Below are 15,737 nucleotides of genomic sequence, written 5' to 3'. Positions count from 1 at the left end.
TTTGAAGTCAAAAACTCATGACTGTCACATATTTTCCGAAAGGCTACTTCCCTTTTTTGCCAGGCCATAAAACATGTCGCTGGTTGAGAGAATCAAAGCATATTTCAGCTAGCGGCATTCACGTAAAAAAAAAGGGAAAGCATTGATCGCCGTTTGCCTGAGGTTACACCAAAGTCACCACTTTGTAGTCTCCTGCTTTACCGCATTGAGATTTTCTCCACCCTTAAGATCCCTTGTCTGTTTGATGAAGAGCTGCCACTACATGCTTACCCTCCCACCCCCTTTAAAAAGTTGAAATCTTTGTCTCAGACTTACTACAGAGCAGATACGGGGGGTCTTAAGCCCCCGGCTAAGTCGTCTGACTGCACAAACAGTAGGACGCCTCTTTACCTTGGTATCCAATTTATATCATATCTTTGGATCATGTAGTATTTCAACCATGAAAAAAAAAATCACTAGTAAAGAAGCGAGTCGTCTGGTAGTAAAATTACAAAAGGTAATTAGCATATCAATGCGTTTGCTAATTTGATGTAATGACGTCTTAGAACATCGAATCAAAGGAGTCACTTTGAAATGACTCAATAATTACCAGGAATTGGCTACTTGCTGATTAACGGCATCATTTCCGTCACGTCTTTGTTGGAATTCCACGCATGCAATTATCCGGAGCTTTTGAAGTGATGGGATCTTGGGAGAAATTGTTGGAAATATTACAAACACCATAGCAACCATACCGCAAATGCATTTAAAACTAGCTCGAAGGTCCATGTTTTCGAGGCCGACAGTGGTCGTCATTGTGTTATTTGTACTCTGTACTTTTTTTGTTGAAAACAAGGAATCTATTCCTTAATCTTGAGTGTATAGAAATGTGATCTGGATCTTTCACATACAGTACAAACGTGTCTCAGAGGGTCTGCTGAGAAAAGCAACAGCAGGGCCACAGAAGAAAGAAACGGGGTAGAAGAGTGACAGCAGACAAGAAAGAATAAAAGGGGGGCTGTAGTGGAAAAAAAGAGGAGACTAAGCGACAGAAAGAAGTGAAAGAAAAATGACTGGAGTGATCGGCAAAATAAAGCCAACGGCCAGAAAGTACGGAAGCAAATGGCGAGGGTGCTTTGGGGGGCAACTGTGGAAGGAGGGGGGAGTGAAAGCATTTGGATGTCGGTGTAGAGAAAGAGAGGGGAGGATGTCACCCATGGCTGCCACTCATCACTCACAGGCTAATGACGCTGTTTTTTTCGTCTCCCCCCCGCCTCCTCCGACAGTTTCCCCTCCTCTTTCTTCCCTCCGTGGGAGAGGGGACGCTAGGAGAGGAGTTTAGTAGGAGGGAGCTCGCTCAGCCCGACCCAACGGGGTCACTCAGAGTTCAACACTTCCAGGTGGGGCTCTCCTTAGCCAATGCTGATTCGGTTTCAAGTGGAGGGGACGGAGACGGGGACGGGGGACGCTTTACGTGGGATTTTTATAGTCGGGAAGGGACTAGGGCAAGGTTGGGCAAACTTTTTGGTCCGTGGGCTGGGCCGGGGTCAGCACAAGATACGATACATATAAAAAAGTGCATCCGTTAACAGTACGTATGAAATGTAAACAGAAAAAAAGGACTAAAGTATTAACATACTCATCGTTAAAGTTAAAAGTGTAAAGTACAAAGTAAAGTAAAAAGGAATGTATTAAGAAAAATAAATGTCAGTCTTCAGTTGACAAATTTGATTTGATGACACTTTATTATTGAAGTAGCAATATTCATTTGAAAGTTTTATGCTCGGAAATCAACATTGTCAAGATAATCCCTGACGTTAGGTTTGTTGTGATTCATGACAAGTTGAAAAAAAGTAAAAAAGCCAACAATATTTAATCCAAAAACACACTGGTCATGGAAGGCTTGCTTATAATCATGAACAAATGTTTTGCTTGAGTGGGAAAATGTCATTTGTTTTGCAAAAGAAGAAAAATGGCGGCTATAAAAGAGCTTTTCTTGATAAGGAAATGCACCAATGTCAGATTTACGTTCTGATAGATCACAAAAGTGTCATTGCTTTTGCTGTATTTGTTATAATGGCTTCCATATGAACCTCACCTTTTTTAAATGGAATAATTTTACTCAATGGCTACTACAATAGATGTCCAATCTTTTTGAACTAGGAGGGTTGACACCTCAAATTGTAGAACCACTTTTCCGAACCAAGAAAAGTTATTTACTGAGATAGTACTTGCCTTATTAGTGTTTGTTTAATGCATTTTGGTGTGTAGAAAACATTTCCTTCTGGGATTGGCAAACTTCCCATCCCCAGCTTGTGTGTTTTTGTGCGTTTGTGCGTATGTGTATATGTTTGTTAACTCCACTTGTCCAAGCCGTTTCTGGGAAGCATCAGCCATTTAGAACTCAAAAGGGCCTGATTTTTTTTTCTCTCTCTCTTTCTCTCCACCACCATCATCACCTCCCTCCTCGCTCTCTTCCTCGCACCAAATTTGGGGAACAGCTGGGGCGGCCATGACGATGATTTGTCTCCCTCTGCCCGTCCGCTTGACAGCTTTCAGAGCACGCACATGCTCATACGCCATCGCTAATAAGCACACACACGGCGATACACACTAGAAGACACGTAGTCCTAAAACCCAGGCCATGTTTTTTCTGGCCGCTGCCAAAACACGCCATTTCCTTTCAAGCCCAAGCAGCCATACATCAGAGTGGGGCCTCCTGGCCCGGATGGCAGGGGCTGACAGAATGACACGTGTCATTTATCAAACGTGGGGGCGCCAGGCGAGGAGGAGGGGGGGGGGTCTCAGACGGGGTTGCATGACAAAGCCCCTCAACCCAGACCAGTGCGTCATGGGATACTTGTCTACAGTCCATGAACTACATGGCTTAGGAAGTTAAAAAAAAAATAAAAATCAAGTGAACCCTACACAGCCTTTATTGCGGGGGGAGCTTGCATCAACCCCCACCCACCCCCTGAAATGTGAAACTCTATAATAAAAACCTTGGAAGAAACTTCAAACACATTTCAATCATTATTTGACGTCACTCTCAATGTCAGGAAATGAGACTTGCGTATACAGTAGGGTTGGAACGTTATAAAATCGAGATCCAAGACCGGAAGAGTTTTCATTTGTATTGATCATATGAATTTACTTATAGTTGAAAACTTTTTTTTAGGTGGGGGTAGATATTCTAAACTTATTGTGCTGTATCACTTAAAAAAAACACATGGAAATGGAATGAGAGAGTTTAATATCTAAGTACTGTTTAATATCCAAGTACTGTTTAATATCTAATTACCGTTGAAAACAGTAGATATTTAGATATTAAACTCTCTTGAATATACTTTTGAGAGCTGGTTTCAACAGTACTTAGATATTATTAAACAGTACTTGTATATTAAACAGTACTTAGATATTAAACCTCTCTCTTAGATACTAAACTCTCTCATGAATATAATTTTGAGAGCTGCTTTCAACAGTAAGCCTTTATTCAAAATACGACACTGTTGTTTAACCTTACCCACTGCCATTGACAGGGCATTTGGACTAGGAGGGTCGGCATCCTCAGTTAGAAATGGATCCTATAACTAACTGTCCCTTTTAACGTCAGCCATCGAGTTCACCTAGTCTTCTCTCCAAGCCCGATCCTCTCTTCACTTTGCATGCAACGGCGCCACAGTCCCACCACCATACGCCTCTCTTCCTCCTTCATCACGTCCTCCTCTGTGATTCCCCCCCTCCCTCGCACCCCCCTGGCCCATCCCCCAGCCTCCCCGCCGTCTCCTTTTTCAGGCGCCCGTTCATTTGTCTTCATAAGCCTAATTTATTCGCTGCCCCCGCAGATGCGCGCTGACACACATCAGTCTCCCTCCCACGCCGCGTGATGCACGCTCCCCCAACACACACCTGACCTTCCAAAACACACACATGCCCTAGCAGGGGGGCGTGGCCTAACCTTCCACCCCCCCCCCCCTCCCCAAACTTTTAATATAGAACTTATTTAATGTGTTTTTTTAACATTCCATAACTTCTTTCAACACCTCTGCACATGTTTTATGACTCGTACTTGTATTTACTTCCTCGTATTCACCCTTTTTGTACATTTAGCATTCCTGAAGGTGGAGTTATGTTGTGTGTTAGTGAAAGAGATAGAGGGCACTTGGGCAGGGGAGGGTTTTTCTTTTCTGGGTTGTTTTTTTTTTCTTCCTGGCGTTTTCCATACCCGCACAGCCGTTAGTTGTCTGTCTGCAGTCAGATATTGTGCTCTGTTGAAGGATGGCTTCCTCTCTTCCTGCTCAGCTCCGGCTGGGAGGCTTGCTTTGAGCCAACACACACATAAACACTCTCATGCACACACACACACACATACACACGTCTGGTTGCATACAGACACAATTAGCTGGACATGACTACTGCTATGGGCTGCTCCCCGGTACATCATTTCCTCCTCAAGCCTTGCAATCTTGAAGTACTTCAAATGTTTGTTTCTTTAACAATTAGCTGTGTCAAACTATATTTTTGTTGTCGACCACATCATTGCCATTGAAGGGCTGCAAATTCTCCATCAGCTCAATTTAATTTGAATACACCATTCCAAAAAAAATGGAATGATACCTACTTGTGAAATTAGAGGCCTATAAATCTTAAAATTTGAATTTGCAATTCCTTTCACTTGTTCTGATACAATACTAAAATATAATCGTCAATCTTGAGTAATGCACTGATGTCATAAAATATTTCTTCAATATTTGGTTTCTAATCGGCGTTTGCCTCACCCAAGATGGCTGCCAGCTAAGCACATAGCATAAACAAAGTATTTTTAGGACAATATTTGTTTAGGCCAAGACTGTTTGTGTACTATATCTTAATGTTTTAATACAGATAATCGTATTTTCGGATGAAGTATAATGCAATTAATGCACATGATTTGCTTCCATGGGCCACAGCAAATAATCAGGTGGCCATGATCTGGCCCGCAGGCCTCGAGTTTGACAACAATTTATCTCCCAACATATAATTTTTTTTCACGATTTCTGCACCATTAAAATAGTGTCTATTCACAAAATATTTTGGTATCTTAACCTAACTTTTTATCCGTCACTTAAGATGCGGTAATATTTTGACAATCGCACAATTGTCCTCGCTTATATCAGTACGGTGTTGTCCGGGGGTAACTTAACTAGATAAATGTTCAAACAACAGCGGTGAAATCTTCGCTTAATGGAACGCCGGCCTTCAGTAGCACTTTGTCACCGAGTTGAACAAAAAAAAAATAGTTGGCGAAGCATAAAGGATAATGGCTTTCACGGTGCACAATTGGCGGAATTTCCCCGGTGACACATGCGGTTGAAAGCGTTGAAATATTTGGGGACGTCTCGGTCGTCCTGAGTAGACTTCCACCCGGAGGCTTTTTTGTGCTTCTAATTAATTTCCCTGAAGTCACTTTTATACCTTTTCATAGTCTTTTTTTCCCCTCTTTATTTTCTCATTTTAATGTCCCTCAGTAGAAAAAGTCATGTGTCATACTTGTATTTTAGCAGTTATTCACTGTCCTTATTTCAAGGTACGGAATAACAAATAGGGACGTGTCCTACTTTTAGGAATTGATTTAGTTTCCTGGCGCTTTAAATTCATCACATTTACACCAAATGCAAGATTAATGTGTTGAACCTAACATTACGTGCCCTTAATGTTTTATGAAAAGTATTTTAGTACCGAATTTTTGGTCATTTGTTGTTGACATACTTGGCTGCACTTTTAACACTCCTGAAAAGTATAAAAAACATTGAAATATGTGCCAATAAGTTTATTTTAGAGTTTTTTTAATATGTAGAAATAGATTTATGATTGTATTTCCATCCATTTTGGCAGAGAAAGCAATTATTTTTCTTTTTTCTCTGACAAAATTAAGTCATTTTGAGCTTGTCTTGAGCTTTTAATGTCGAGTTATTTAACAAGTACTCTTTTGAGGTGTGTTTTTTTTTTCTGCTTTGCTCATCAGTGTTGTCCAAAGCGAGTGTCCTTGACAAAGGCTGATTGATGGCTTATTGTTGAAGCCGACTCAACTAGATACAACTGGTTAGCTTTTGGCCCATTGCCATCTCATCTTTATTTTTTGCTACAATGGCCGCCTCCTTTGAATAAGTCCTGATACTCCAACTGTATTAGTGTTATTTTGTTATCCTTCATTTTTTTTAGTCCTTTCATTTCAATCTTCCTTCCTTTATGGCAGCCTTTGAGTCAAAAAGTTCCATTTGAACGACTTAGTTGAGAATGTAGGAACACGCTGGCTTTTTTTTTCAGTTTCTATTGTCTGGGAGAGGCACAGAAAAGAGTTTTCCCCACCGCGGAAAAAGTTTAAAAACTCATCTGTCAACGCTTTTTCCGCTCTCTATTGTCCACGCCGATGTCAGTGATTTATGGTAATTATCCATCTTTTGGGGGTCATCCGTCAAGCTTCTTGTTGCTAGGCGACATGAGCAGATGTTGTTTAGTCAAGAAGATGGTCCGGGGGACAAGGCAGGTGAACTCGGACGTGGGGGGGCTGCCGAGACGTCAGGATGGGGCATTCTTAGCCTTCAACTGTAAAACTGATTGATTTAAAAAACTAAAGAAAAGTATGCATGATGGGATCCATTTGCCTTGAATTGGAGCCAAATATTATTGACTCTTTTCAGTGACTCTTTTCTTACCTCTCTTTTGTGATTGGCTGAAAGTACATCATGGTTTTATTTCATTTAAACGTGGTTTCCTTCTCTAGGAAAGTGCGATTTTTGCAGCATTTTGTCACACTTGAGTGATAAATGAGGTTATATATGTGTGTTTGTTGAACACAAAAGTGTTGTCTGACCTACATGGAGTCAGCTGAGCCAATGCCTCACTGTGGCATCACTTTTAATTAGCATTAGTAATGCTTTATGTGCACTTTGCCTAAAAAAAAAAAAAAACAGATGGTTTGGATTCCGGTGCAGAACAAGAGCATGTTTGTTGTTACAACCCTCCAGTATGTGTGTGTTTGTGTGTGTACACATGAAGGTGGGGGTTGTGAGTTGATGAGCTAACGGTTGTTGTTTAATCTCGGAACAAACAATCGCTCGACAGTGCGGGAAGGTGTCGATTTTGCTGTGGAAGACCATAAAAATAGTTTGACAATAAGTCTATTGAGAAAGTCAAAATTCACCTTGACCACTTTGCTCATTTGGTGATATGAATTATTTGATTGTATTATTGATTTCCGCTTTGTGTGGTGCATTGAAATGGCAGTTTTAAAATGATTTTCTAGAGAGGGTATTGAACAAATTCATAGCATTCGACAGAATCATATATTTTTGCACCAAAGTCAGAAGTGTTAAGTTTCCAGGCCGATACTTTCAGAAGGAAAAACAGCTTTTTTATATATGGAAATATTAGTCCAATAGTGCAGCAGAAAATGTCAATGAATCAGTTCTGCACAGTGTAAAAAAAAAGCTCAAATTGCACTTCTGAAAATGAAAAATACAGTTAAAATACTTGATTTTTGTTCCCCTCATCTTATTCAGATGCTCTGAAAATGATGTGATGAGCGGGTGCCATTTCTGAACACATGATTGTATTGAATACATCTTTACCTGTTTTTTCTAATGCCAAAAGAAAGAAGTTACGGCACCCCGATTGTTAGATTTGCATGTATTTGGCCCTGCACAAGGTTCTCTATACTGGTCTTGGATGACATTGACATGTCGATATTGTGCAGGTGTACCTAAAAAGGGCGTCCCACGGAGATGCGAGACTTTATGACATGCTCCGAGTTGGAATAATTGCCTCTCCCGCGCATATAGAAAGCGGGAAGTAATAATGTCATTTTATTTACAGCCTCTACCTCGCTGCAGGTCAGTGACACACACTGATCAGGCCTGTCTAAAGCCATCAGAGGTGAGTGGCAGCGAATGGAGGTCCTGGTGACAAAGCGAAACGGGATGGAAGGGGAAATAAGGGCTGCCCGCTGAGGGGGGGGGACGGTGGCTAAACGGCGCCGGGCTGGGGGTTGGACTGAAACGCGGCGGGTAAATCAGCGGGGGTGAAAGCTGGCGGAATTGGACATTAGCGCTGCAAATGAGAGGCGATATTGCTCTCTTGCTTGAGACGACGGCATGAATAAATGAAGATGCCTTACAGTGGGGGCGGGGGGTTGGATGCGTGCGTGGGTGTGATTGTTTTTGTCGCCGTGACACATCAACTTTGATGTGTGGCAAGTGCTACTTTGTTTTGAAGGAAAGTAGTTCTACGTTTACAAGAAACTCGGCCATTTTGTTGGGGATAGAATGGTGTATTTGTGAGTAGTGTGTTAGTATTTAGAGTGTATCACACATAGTTCCTTGCCCTGAAGCTGGCATGTTGCTCTTTTGTTGTGGGGGGAGTGTTATGGCGTCCCACTGTGGTGTCACCTGTCTACAGCAGGAAATCCTGGACGAGATACAACAATAGTGACAGGCTGTACTCCAAACATACACAGATGGACTTGCTACTTCATTACACACACACACACACTTAATACAGAGATTTTTGGGGGGAGTAATTCCATGTGTATGTATTTTTCTCTTTTGGATGGACGTGAATGTAGATTGTATAATAAAATAACTATCAATAACTGAAAGGGAAGGTTATGAATGACCTATAGGTGCTTAAATCAAGTGTGCAAATGCTCAGTCCTCCTAAGGAAAGATTGTTTAAACATGGGAAGAATGACGCAGCTTACGAGAACTGTTGCATGTAATAGTGTTTATTAAAGCCCGTGGGCAATTTGGGATACTTGCATTTGATTGGCTAAAATAGTGGTAGAGTTGAAACTATGTTGGATGGTCACTTTCTAAAAAATATTGGCTTTTATTTGGGGGTTTTGACCATCCTTCTGTGTGTACTTTGATTGGTTAAACAAAAAAAACTGTTGTCTCTCTAGTAAATATTTTTTGTTGCATTTTACACGTTCCCTTTAAAATGAGTCCTGCTGGACTTGAGATTTTTGCAGTCTGTTGTTAAACTTCATTCCCACATCCTTCCCAAGTGGGCTTTTGTACATTTTTGACTGACAACCACAACAGACACCTCCATTTTAATCCCCCCCTCATCCCTCCTCCCTCGCCATCTTTTGTTCCGCCCGAAAGCAGCGGCGTCAGCATCTTTTCCCCATCTCTGATTGCCTTATTAGCCGGAGGTGGCACTCGCAGCTTTTTTTTTTGTCGTACACAGATGGTAAAGCGGAGGTTGTTTGGCTTTTTTTTTCCCTCCTCTTCTTCTTCCTGCACCCCTCCTACTCTTCTCCACATACACGCAAACTCCCCAAAATGTCCTCTCTTTTTTTTTTGGCGGGCCAGCTTGTTTGTTGCGCTGTCAGCTTAGCTTTGTCTTAACTTGAACTCGCCACCTCGACCGTGAATGGCTCCTGCCGCGCGTTCAATTCTGAGCATTTTCAATGGAGCGCATTTTATGAATGGACCAAGTGGAGTGTAATTATAATGATTTATTTTTAAGACAACAAAAAAAAACAATGTGTTGTCTTTCTGCCTCTAATATGTAGCAGAACTAGAAATTATGATGTGTGTATGTGTGTGTGCAACAGTTTGAAGCTTCCAGCTTTTCCCAGGCAGCTGTGACTGGCACCTCACACACATCAGGTATTATGTCCACTCCTATTATGGGATGGAGAGCAACACGCTGTTTGAAGCTGACAGCACATCTGCCTCCTCGCTGGAGACTCATTCTGGCACCTCAGACAAGCATCTTACCCGAGATGGATTTAAAGGGGGGGGGGGGGGTAAGGCAAAGGGGGTTTGCCTTTTTTTTATTTTATATTCGACCCTTTATTTTTTTTATTCTTCCCCTCCTGGAAATATTTAGTTTCTTTACAATGTCGCCTCATTTTCAGTCAGGCGTCTTTCAAAGCATGACCAGCCTGTCATGTCCGCTGGCGTTTTTCCCTGGTCTCACGCTGGGAAGACTTCCACCGCCGTTGCCAAGTCCACTCCTCCCTCCCTCCCTCCCTCACTCCCTCCCTGCCAGCCGTGGCTTGGCGAGGTGCACGGAACTGGCATGAGATTCGGTCCTCGCACTATCTCCATTACTTTTGGAAGGCCCAAATTGTGTGTGTGTGTGTGTGTGGGCGTCCAGTCAAATTCAGGGACTGTGTCACTTTTCCCATGACAGCCGCTTATTTTATAATGTGCTGGTAAAATGGGGGATTGTGTTTGGTACACCTTTATTTCTTGTCCAACTGGTATGTTTCATACATTTGTATTTTACCTGGGATTGCCTCGTTTAGAATAGTCAGGTTTTTGGATCACCCTCATAGTTTAAAAAAAAGTACCTTAGAAAACAATATTAACTGTTTATATACTATATATACAAGTATACACTATACTTTATTTGATGAAGAGAGCTATAAACAATTCATATTTTCAAACATTATTCCTTGAGAGCCATACTCAGAATTTAAAAGTCAAAATACATGAAAATGTGAGCATTTATTATTCATTTCACCCGTTTCAAAGTTTAAAAAAAGTCTGAATTCTTTTGAGAACATTATTTCACTGTCATGCAGAAAAGTCTAATGAAGAAAAATTATGATTTAAACAGGCAGAGAGCCATATACACCCATCAAAAGAGCTACATATGGCTCCCGAGCCATAGGTTCCCTACCTAAAACTATGATTAAAATGTGTTATTCATGTTGAAATTAAACCAAACTTCTGTTGTGTTGTTTTTTCTAGCCTACGGTCCCGAAGAGGAGGAGTTGGGATCGGAAAAGGCCGATGAAGAAGAACCTCTTCAGGATGACGGCCTTTCTCTGGACGGCCAGGATGCCGACTACTTATACAACGACGACGAGGACGGCGTGGACCGTTTCAGCTACCAGAACTCACCTCTCAGCAATGGCACCAACCAAGACGCCGGCTACGCTTCACCGCTCAGTGCGGCTAGCGACCACCTGGGAGACCTCAAAACGCCGCCGTTATTCAACGACGCCAGGCAAAAGCTGCTGGAGAAACAACAGGAGAGCGCCGCCGCCGAACCACTCAACGGCCTCTCACTCCAGGACAGTTTGGCCAAAATGAAGGCCGTTTATGCAAACTTAATCTCCGACGCTTCGTGGTCTAACCTGGCTTTGGACATGCTCAAAGCTAAACCAGACGAAACCGTGACCAAGAACAGCAAAAGTGAAGACGAGTGTATCGGAACCCTTAACAACCATAGCCAATCGAGCGCCCCATCTAAGAACAGATTGACCAGCACTTGTTCCAGCACCAACACAACTACTAGCACTAATACGACCACCAGCAGCAGCACCACCGCATCTCGAACCACGTCCAATAACAGCGGCGTCAACTCTGGCTTAGCCTACGACTGGCATCAGGCAGCTTTGGCTAAAACCCTCCAACATACGCCATATCAGCTTCTACCAGAACCGAGCCTCTTCAGTACAGTACAGCTCTACCGGCAAAACAACAAGCTATATGGCCCCGTATTTACTGGCGCAAGTAAGTTCAGATGCAAGGACTGCAGTGCGGCCTACGACACCCTAGTAGGTCTGACCATCCACATGAACGAGACAGGTCACTACCGCGATGACAATAAAGACACCGAGGACGACAGAGGCAAGAAATGGTCCAAACCCCGTAAACGATCCCTCCTGGAAATGGAAGGCAAGGAAGATGCCCAGAAGGTTCTTAAATGCATGTACTGTGGACACTCGTTCGAGTCCTTACAGGACTTGAGTGTCCATATGATCAAAACGAAACACTATCAGAAAGTGCCTCTGAAAGAACCAATGCCAGCACTCACTTCCAAGCTCCTCCCACCGACTAAGAAAAGAGCTTTTCAAGAACTGATTTCGCCAACTTCTCCTGACCCCGTGTCTTACGGTGGTGTGATGGGAGAGACACCCAAAGACCAGAGGGTGACCAATCCCTACGTGACTCCCAACAACCGTTATGGTTACCAGAACGGCGCCAGTTATACGTGGCAGTTCGAGGCCAGAAAAGCCCAAATCCTCAAGTGTATGGAGTGCGGTAGCTCCCACGACACCTTGCAACAACTGACAGCCCACATGATGGTCACGGGACACTTCCTCAAAGTCACCAACTCGGCTTCTAAGAAAGGGAAGCAGCTCGTTTTTGATCCCGCCTGCGAGGAGAAATTTCAATCCATTCCATTGCCACCAACCACAACCAAACTCCCTGCGTCCAACGGCAAATCGCAAGCCGACTCCCCTTTGCCGCCCGTAAGCCCCGAAGACGAGAATAAGGACATGGAGGATGACGAACCCACTGAAGAATCTCTAATGACAGCAGACCCGGATAAAAAGATTAAAGAAGAGAAAGAAGATCCTCCTGAGAAGTCAGATAAAGCCGAAAAGTCCAAGTCTTACCAGTATCTTAGGGAGGAAGACTTGGAGGAGTCCCCAAAAGGGGGACTGGACATATTGAAATCGTTAGCAAACACTGTTTCTAGCGCAATTAGCAAAGCCCAAACGGGAACGCCGACATGGGGAGGTTACCCCAGCATCCACGCTGCCTACCAGCTCCACTCTTCCCTCAAATCCACTCTGCCTTCTTGCACGCAGATTCAACCTCTATTCAGCAGCAACTCCATCAAATCCATAGCCTCTGACTTGGCGCCTGGCAGTCCATCGTCGTCGCCATCCGGCCACAAAAACAACGTCCAAGCCATGGAGAAATTGGTGGAGAAAGTATCTGGCAAAATCTCAATGAAGAGCGAGAACGAAGACAAGGTGAGGTGCAGCAAGTCGCCGTCACCCTCCGCCAACAAACAGCACTCCCCCAATCCAGATAAGACCGTCCTAGACAAAACCGAATCCAAAATCAAAGAGAGTCGAAAAGTTGCTCATATCAAGGAAGAAGCTTCTTCACCCAAAAAGATTGTCTGCAACAACCTGAGCATCATCACCGACCACTCCCCCGAGCAACCCCTCGTCAACCCCCTCAGCGCCTTGCAGTCCATCATGAACACCCACTTAGTCAAAGCTTCTAAAGTAACCACGCCATTCAGCGACCCCTTCGCCTCCCTCTACAAACTCAACGGCAGGTCTCCCCAAATGAAGCCGGTCGAGGCCGCCGTCGAGTACCAGAATGACGACCAACCCATGGATTTGACCAAATCCAGAAGCGCCAACTGCGCCACGCCGAACCGGCAACCTGGCTCCAAAAGCGCCTCGTTGTCCTCGTCTCCACCCCTCCGGGAAAACGCCTTAATGGACATATCAGACATGGTAAAGAACCTGACTGGCCGCTTGACGCCCAAGTCCACCACTCCGTCCTCCATCTCGGACAAATCCGACGTCGATGGGGGAAACTTTGAAGACAGTCTGGAGGAGCTTTCGCCTATCCAAAGGCGAAAAGGGCGACAGTCCAACTGGAACCCACAGCACCTCCTGATCCTCCAGGCTCAGTTCGTCTCCAGCCTACGAGAGACCCCCGATGGGAAGTTCGTCATCAGCGACTTGGGACCCCAAGAGCGAGTCCACATCTGCAAATTCACTGGTCTCTCCATGACCACCATCTCGCATTGGCTGGCCAATGTGAAGTACCAGCTAAAGCGGACAGGCGGTACCAAGTTCCTGAAGAACATGGACTCGGGTCAACCGCTATTCCTGTGTGGCGATTGCGCCTCGCAGTTCAGAACTCCTTCCTCCTACATCCGCCATTTGGAGTCCCACCTAGGCTTCACCCTGCAGGACCTCTCCAAACTGTCCATAGACTTCCTAGAGCAGCAGGTCGTCGTGGGTAGGACGGACGAAAAGACTCTAGTCCCGTCGGCGTTTAGGGAACACGACGATGGCGACGGCAGTTCGCTGAATCAGTGCAAACTTTGCAGTCGGACTTTTGTGACCAAGCATGCCATCAAACTGCATCTTTGCAAGACGCATGGCAAATCCCCCGAGGACCACCTGATTTTTGTCAAAGATTTTGACAAGCAGTGACTTTTGACTGCGAACGGGACGACGAACTTTGCACTACAACCAACGCCCAACTCTGTCCAGAGCGCCGCAAATGTATAAAGTGTCATGGTGGTAGATTTACCAATCAACGTTCCGTGCGTTCTTCCCATTTCTAATTGGGATTTTCTTAAAAATTGGAAAAACTGATTTGTTTTTTTAGAAATAGCAATAACAAGTAGCAACGCTGTCTATACCCAATAGACGTCCATTTCATTGAAAGTCAAAGGGATTGGACACCTAAAGCCATTGATTCCAGCACATTGTGGTTATTTAAATCTTCCATTACTTCAATAGAATGTCCAAAAATCTGTCCAAATGCTTTTTTTCCGATCTCAAATTTTAGGTGTTTGTTTGTTAGACTACATTCACACTAAAAGTCAAAATTCTTTAACTCTTTTCTGAAATTTTCCTACAGTTATTTTCACCTCATCGAGAGATACGTGTCATCACGATTGGACAAAAACAATGGCAGTAAAGGCACACAAATACCTATTTTTATTTCCAGTATTCTGGAATTGCCACCAAACCGTGACAACTGAAACCCCCCAAATGGTCCGTTTAGTTCCAAAAAATAGCAATCTGTCACCTACATTTGTGCAATATTAACCACTTAACAAAAACATTGACAAAAAGCATTAGATTAACAGTTAACATGTTAAAGTGATGCTTTTGTTTTCCCCCTCTTCTAATTACTAATGTGAAGAACGAATGAACATTGCTATTTACACCACATCGTGTAATTAGTCATTCATGCATAATGGCCATATGAGGGGAGGGTTGGGGGATTTGAGTGTGGATGGATGAGGGAGTCCAAAGCTAAAACGTTCCGAAAGCGGTGTAAATTGTACCAAAATGGCGCCGTGGCGGCGTTGTCGTGGTCGCAGAGCGATCACAGCTCTGGTTCGCACACTGCATCTTTTATGAGCCTTTGGGAATGGTCCATCTGTTGTTTTAAAACCGGACCGCCGCTCCCCTATTTCTGTCATGGTCAATTCGCGTATTATTTATGAGATGGTTTGTGCATGTTTAAATGTAAAGCGATGGGGAAATGAGAAGAAGACCTTCATTTTTTCTTGAAATTGTCAAGCATTTTTAATGAAGGTGAACGCTTTAGACTGCTCTAAAATTAGAAGGATGAAATATCATGGCTGTTTTTTGAAGAAAACAGCACCCAAAAAAAAATATTGTTTTATTGTGTACAGTATTTGCATTAGTTGGGTAACCATTGTAAAATGAATGAAGTTACTGTATGAATAATCAGCAAGTATATGCACTTGCTCGTTATAATTCCACATTATTTGTACGGTGTGAATTTTTATAATGTTATTTTTTTCTAGACAAAGAAGGCTGAACATGTATAAAGTTTTTTTTTGTTTTCATTCAAATGTGGTTTACACAAAAAAAGCACTCGTAACAACAACAAAGACTGAAGATAAAAAAAAAAAATGGCTGTTTTCCGGAAGTTTAGCCTGTTTATTTGCAATGATGTTCATTTTTTTTTTGTCTTTGCTTGTAAAATAAATACCACGGTTGAAACTTGGTGGTGTGGTGGCCTACATTTTTTGGAAAATGCCACTTTAAAAAAACTAAAATTGAAGTTACAATGGAAAAAAAAACATTTTTTCAAATACAAAGTATCAAATTTTGTGATATTCTGCTGTGTATGATGACAATGAGCTTTTTTGATGATTTGATGATCATGATAAAGCCAGTCTGAACAGTAAATGGAATATAATATAGTGATACTTCTTAAAATAAAATAGAT

At 43.1% G+C, this 15,737-nt stretch overlaps 1 protein-coding gene across 2 annotated transcripts in view; it reads left to right on the top strand.

Moving 5' to 3' along the window:
* Positions 1-14,464, top strand: part of LOC144214980 (teashirt homolog 1-like) — a 32,052-nt gene extending 17,588 nt beyond the window's left edge. For both annotated transcript variants that reach the window (XM_077743732.1, XM_077743733.1), the window contains one exon: positions 10,725-14,464. In XM_077743732.1, the coding sequence (XP_077599858.1) occupies positions 10,725-13,954 (3,230 nt within the window). In that variant the 3' untranslated portion in view covers positions 13,955-14,464. The remainder of the gene's footprint in view (positions 1-10,724) is intronic.
* Positions 14,465-15,737: the final 1,273 nt, after the last annotated feature.

Source organism: Stigmatopora nigra, chromosome 21 (genome assembly GCF_051989575.1).
Source record: "Stigmatopora nigra isolate UIUO_SnigA chromosome 21, RoL_Snig_1.1, whole genome shotgun sequence".
NCBI lineage: Eukaryota > Metazoa > Chordata > Actinopteri > Syngnathiformes > Syngnathidae > Stigmatopora > Stigmatopora nigra.
This window is presented reverse-complemented; position numbering and strand designations above follow the sequence as displayed.